Source organism: Tachyglossus aculeatus, unplaced genomic scaffold (genome assembly GCF_015852505.1).
Source record: "Tachyglossus aculeatus isolate mTacAcu1 unplaced genomic scaffold, mTacAcu1.pri scaffold_1_arrow_ctg1, whole genome shotgun sequence".
NCBI classification, from domain to species: domain Eukaryota; kingdom Metazoa; phylum Chordata; class Mammalia; order Monotremata; family Tachyglossidae; genus Tachyglossus; species Tachyglossus aculeatus.
The window spans coordinates 4,448,783-4,455,116 of NW_024044915.1; the positions used below are offsets into that span (position 1 = coordinate 4,448,783).

The window sequence follows — 6,334 nt, forward strand, 5'->3', positions numbered from 1 at the left end:
GACTGTCCGAGAAATGCTGCCCAAAGGGAGGGAGGGAGTTGGTGGTGGTGGGGAGAGGTTTGGATTAAGGGTAAGGGAAGGTGTGTGTGTGTGTGTGTGTGTGTGTGTGTGTGTGTGTGTGTGTGTGTGTGTGTGTGTGTGTGCGCGTGCACGCGCGCACGTGCGTGTGCATGTGTGTGTGTGTGTGTGAGAGAGAGAGAGAGAGAGAGAGAGAGTCCCCCATCTCCCTTTCCAACATTTCTGACCTGACCAGTCAGTCCAGGTGACCACAGACACTGTCACCGAGATCCCTGGCTCTGCTGGCTCCACTCTCCCCTGTTCTGCAGTAGAGCCGGCTGGTTCTGGGGGAAGCTATGAGTTCCTCAGTGAGATTCTTCAGTTTCGCTTCCTGCAACTCCAATCTGGCTGGTCAAGGCCACCATCAGAGACTTGTCTAAAACTGCTGGCTCTGCCACATGATGTCTTTTGGGTTGGAAAATACCACAAGGGTGTGGGCCTAAGGATGGAGATGGGAGATAGAGGACATTTCCTCTAATTCCAGAGAACCAAAGGGCCGAGGCCAAAGGTGCTTAAGAGAGAAGAAAGTGGTTTATAAAGTGGGCAGGCATTCCACCCGGCTATCCAATCCCCATGCTCCTCATTATAGTCATTCTTTGGTTCGTGCCCCGGCTCTGCTGCCCCCTGGGGATACCATCACTTCATGGGGACCTTGTCCCAGGGGCGTTCTGACTCGAGCTATCTCCCTTAACCCCTGAGTCTAGCAAAACTAGTTCAAGTGTTAGAACCCAGACACTGAGCAGTGTATTAATTCTAGGGTCTCTGTCACTCTTTTCACTATGCTAAAAAGCAACGTGGCTCAGTAGAAAGAGCTGGGGCTTGGGACTCAGAGGTCATGGGTTCAAATCCTGACTCTGCCACTTGTCAGCTGTGTGACTTTGGGCAAGTCACTTAATTTCTCTGTGCCTTAGTTACCTCATCTGTAAAATGGGGAATAAGACTGTGAGCTCCACATACCATGTGGGACCACCTGATCACCTTATAACCTCTCCAGCCCTTAGAACAGTGCTTTGCACATAGTAAGCACTTAACAATTGCCATCTTTATGAGAAGCAGCATGACTCAATGGAAAGATCACGGGCTTGGTAGTCAGAGGTCATGAGTTCAAATCCCGGCTCCACCAATTGTCAGCTGTGTGACTTTGGGCAAGTCACTTCACTTCTCTGTGCCTCAGTTCCCTCATCTGTAAAATGGGGTTTAAGACTGTGAGCCCCACGTGGGACAACCTGATCACCTTGTATACTCAGTGCTTAGAACAGTGCTATGTACATAGTAAGCACTTAACAAATGCCATTGTTATTATTGCCCCATTAGTTTCTCCTCCTAAATTGTTAGCTCTCTGACAGTAGGGATAGTATTTCCTATGTCTCGTGTACTCCCCCAAGTGCTTAGCACACTGCTCTGCATTAGATTCTAAATTGGTCGATAAGAGAAATCTTGTCTATTTACTCTATTGTAATCTTCCAAACAAGGCAGCACAGTATTCTGCACCTTAGTAAGTGCAAATGAAAAGTACACCACTTATGTAAATATCCTTACACTCTACTATTTCCCCTATAAATAATTTTGTTTATTGTCTTCCCCGTTTACAGAGGTAAACGTATGCTTCTTGTAAGGACAAATCTTGTCTAGCCACTCTATTACATGGTACTCTTTCAATCAATCAGTCAATCAATCAATCGTATTTATTGAGCACTTACTGTGTGCAGAGCACTGTACTAAGCGCTTGGGAAGAACAAGTTGGCAACATATAGAGACAGTCCCTACCCAAGTGGGCTCACAGTCCAAAAGCACCGAGTATAATGTTTGGGACACGGTAAGAGCTCAGTGAATACTATTGATGGATTAATAATAATAATAATAATAATAACGATAATGGTATTAGTTAAGCACTTACTATGTGCCAGTCACTGTACTAAGTGCTCGGGTGGACACAAGCGAATCAGGTTGTAAACAGTCCATGTCCCACATGGGGTCACAGTCGTAATCCCCATTTTACAGATGAGGTAACTGAGGCTCAGAGAAGTTAAGTGACTTCTCCGAGGTCACACAGGAGACAAGTGGTGGAGTCAGGATTAGAACCCACAACCTTCTATTGTACTAAGCACTGAGGTAGATAGAAGCAAATCGGGCTGGAAAGAGTCCTTGTTCCATGTGGGACTCACAGCCTCAATCTCCGTTTCACAGATGAGGTAATCGAGGCACAGGGAGATAAAGCGACTTGCCCAATGTCACACAGCAGACAAATGGTGGAGCCGGGTTTAGAACCCATGACCTTCTGACTCCTAGGGCTGTGTTCTATCCACTACGACACGCTACTTCTCATACGTGATTGATTGAGCTGTACCCTTCTCCTTGCGCCTGTTCCCTAGGCTGGATACCCTCCTCCAGATTCACTGAGGATCCTCCTGTCCCTAGACACTAAGTCAACTTGCATCAGGGCCCCACCTTGCTGGCTGTCCCCAAAACTCTCTACGGAAGGGACCGAGGTCCAGGGAAGGGTCGGAAACTAGCTAGTGAGAACCCTGCAGTAGAAACCACGGAAAGCTCTGAGCACCATTTCCCAAATTAGCTGGAAAGTGAGGATCATCAGGCAGTTGTCCACCCCCAGGAAACGCTGTTCATCGAGATAGGGATCAATGAGCATATGGAGGGAAGTGGGGTTTTGAGCACGGTGGAGCCCTGGTCCATGGATGGAGCCCAGTGTGTAAGAGTGTGGTGCACAATGACTGGCCACCCAGAGTGGAACAGTTAGGGTGTCCAATGGGGCAGAAGAGGATACAGTGAAAGACAGGAGAAGAGGCGAGTGGGTAAAGCTCCACCCTGAGGCAGGAGTCTGCATGGAAAGCAGAGAGGGCCACTTGACTATCAGAGATATGGGAAGATGGCCATCTGGGTTGGGAGATGGGTGTGAGACTAGGGTGGGGGGCAGCGGAAGATCAGAGAGGCCAGATGAGTCGAGGAAGAGTTGCCCAGGAGGATATGGTGGAATGCCCAATGAAATTCCAGGGAACTGTGCACTTTGGAGTCTTTGTGAAAGTCCCCTGGCTTCATCAGTGCTCACTCCCTACAGAGAAGCAGAGAGCTCAGGTCAAGGCACTGTGGCCAGTTCTCCCGTGAACTCATGATTGCTTCAGATGGTCCTTCTCTTTCTTCCCCTTACCTCATCATCACCATCCAGAGGATAAAATTCTTCACCCTCAAATTCAACCTTTGCCCAACCCCATCTACCTCCCCATCTCTGTAGGCCTGAAGACTTTGAAGCCTCACCCCTCCTGAATATGGAGGGGAAAGGGTGAGACCCCAAAGGGAAATGTGATCCTGGAAAGTGATCCAAACTCCAGAGACTTTGGAAAATCTGAGATCAAAGCAGCAGAGATCTAACTCCAGCTCCAGAGAAGGAGCACAGCTCCACGGATCAATCAGTCACCCAAACGATCAATCATTCAGTTGTATTTTTGAGCATTTACTGTGTGCAAGGGACTATACTATGCACTTGGAGAGTATACTATAACAGAGTTGGTAAACATATTCCCTTACCACAAGGAGCGTATGGACTAACAGGAAAGGCTAAATTAATATAAATAAATTAATTACAGATGTGTACATAAGTGGTGTGGGGCTGAGGGTGGGGAGAATAAAGGCGAAAATCCAAGTGCAGGGGTGAAGCAGAAGGGAGTGGGGGAAGAGGTAATGAGGGTTTGGTGGGGGAATGCCTCTTGGAGATGTGATTTCAATTGAATGAACGCAATGAAACGAGCACAGGACTGTGAATCAGCAGGCCTGGGTTCAAATTTTTGCTGAACCACTTAGCAGATGTGTGACCTTGGACAAGTCACTTCACTCCTTATGCATCAGTCTCTTCATCTGTGTAGTGTAGATGAAATAGCTGGTATCCCTTACCCCTTTACACTGCAGGCTATTTTATTTACCCCAGTGCTTAGTATGGTGCTTGACATAGAGTAAGTGCTTAACAAATACGTTCTATTTAGGGGCCTGGAATATCTCTAGCAGGATAAAGGGCATTCTCTGGAAGAAGAGCTTGTTGAGGGCCCGGTGCAGGTCACGGTTGCGCAGGTTGTAGATGAAGGGATTGAAGAGTGGGGTCACTACTGCATACACCACGGCATCTTGGCTGCTCTCATCTGCAGAGCCAGGGTGTGAGGGGCAAAGGTACACACCAATGACTGCACCGTAGAAAAGCAAGACCACAGCCAGGTGAGAACCACATGTGGAGAAGGCTTTGTGCTTGCTTCCTGCTGAGGGCATTCTCAGGATAGCAGAGATTATGTGGGCATAAGAGCCCAAAATGCATGTTAGCGGGATTAAAATCACCACCCCCGCCCACGGACATTAGCATCAGCTCATTGATGGTGGCGTCGGAACAGGACAGAGCAAACAACAGGGTCATGTCACAGAAGAAGTGTGGGATGGTGTGGTCGGCACAGAAGGTTAGCTGAGCCAACAGGATTGTGTGTAGCAGGGAATTGAGTTGAGCAATGATCCAGCAGGTGGCCACCAGCAGGACACAGCGCCAGGGACTCATGGCTGTGGCATAGCCCAAGGGCTGACAGATGGCCATGAAGCAGTCAAAAGCCATCACGGCTAAGAGGAATTCATCCAGACCTCCAAATAGACATGAAAAATACACCTGGCTCAGACAGCCGGCATAGGAGATGGCTGGGTTTCCGGTCTGCATGTTGGCCAGCATCTTGGGGATGGTGGTGGAGGAGAAGCAGATGTCGACCAGGGACAGGTTGGTGAGGAAAAAGTACATGGGGGAGTGGAGGTGTGAGTCGGCGCTGATGGCCAGGACGATGAGCAGGTTTCCCCCCACGGTGACCAGGTACAGAGTCAGGAAGATCAGGAAGAGGAGCTGCTGCTTCCCGTTGTCGCTGGACAGACCCAGCAGGACAAATGCCGAGTCACCCGTTTGGTTTGCGGAACCCATGGCTGTGATGGTTCTGCAATGAGAAAGTCATGATTGAAAGCAGCAATATGTACATACATATGCACAAAAATGCATTTGTCCACTCATACACAGACATGTTCACATGCTTATGCACACATATGTTCACATATACACATATAAGTAAATGAACATATGCATGTATATGCTTTCACACATGCTATTCATGCTCATATACACAAATATGCATGCACATATGTAGACACATGAGTGTGCATGGACATATACACAGAAACACAAATGCATCTGCTTATATATACTCAAACATATGTCTGCCCAAATATGCACCTAGCAGTGCAACTTATTCACATGTATATGCATGCACAAATTCACACTTTTAAATATATATAATAATATGATATAAATATAAATATATATATATAACAAAGTGTGAGTTTGTCCATGCATATGCATGTGAATACGTTGTACTGGTAGGTGCATATTATATCTATATCTATCTATCTATCTATCTATCTATCTATCTATCTATCTATCTATACTGATCTGCTGATCTGCTGGAGTGTCTCCTTCCTCTCCTCCCTCTCCCCTGCTGCCCACCTCTAGCCAGCCCTTATCTGCAGCCCCTTGGATACCATCTCTGCTAGGTTGGGTGCTTGGAATTGTGGGGGGTTAGGCATTGGAAGAGGCTAAGTTTGTCTGTGCGGGTAGGGGAACTTCCCAATCCTTCCTGTCCAAAATCAGGGTCACTGAGGGAAGGACCCCATGTTACAAAGCAGCCACTACGTGTGGAAGGACACCTGCTCTGGGTCACTGACCATCACCCCAAACCCCTCTTCCTGCTCCCTCTCTCAGACACCAATCTCCTGGTCCAGGGTTGGGAAGATGCTCATCTGCCCATGGAAATCTAGGCCACCAACCCCTCTCCTCCTCTGCCCCGACTCCAGCCCCTGTTCTGCCAGGACCCCAGCACCCCGTCATTGCCTCTCCCCATTTCCAGGGACAGTGTGTCTGGCGATTTGGATCCCAGGCTCAGACCAACCCTAATGGGCCTAATGGAACCCCATTGCCAGCCAGGACTAAAATCCCATGGACCCAGCCCCTCTCCACTGAACCTCTGGGGCCAGAGTGGGTAAAGGCAGGGGTTTTGGCAGCAGAGACCCAGTCTGGAACCATGGGCATACATAGGCAGTACTTGGTTAGGTTCTACCCCTCTTCCATCTCCTCTTTCTCACCACCTCTGAAATGAAGACTAGTACTGAAAGTTTTTCCAGACACCCATGCCACCCCTTCCACCCTACCCTCCATGCCCTGCCCCTTCCCTGCTGTTATCACCCCCAACATTCCTGC

The 6,334-nt window shown here is 48.5% G+C and overlaps 1 protein-coding gene across 1 annotated transcript; it reads right to left on the bottom strand.

Annotated features, from left to right (window-relative positions):
• Nucleotides 1-4,041: 4,041 nt before the first annotated feature.
• LOC119923492 (olfactory receptor 1361-like) lies at nt 4,042-5,008 on the bottom strand. The gene is given in 2 exon segments (XM_038742868.1): nt 4,042-4,398; nt 4,400-5,008. Coding segments are annotated over 2 exon segments (966 nt in total).
• Between the last annotated feature and the right edge of the window lie 1,326 nt (nt 5,009-6,334).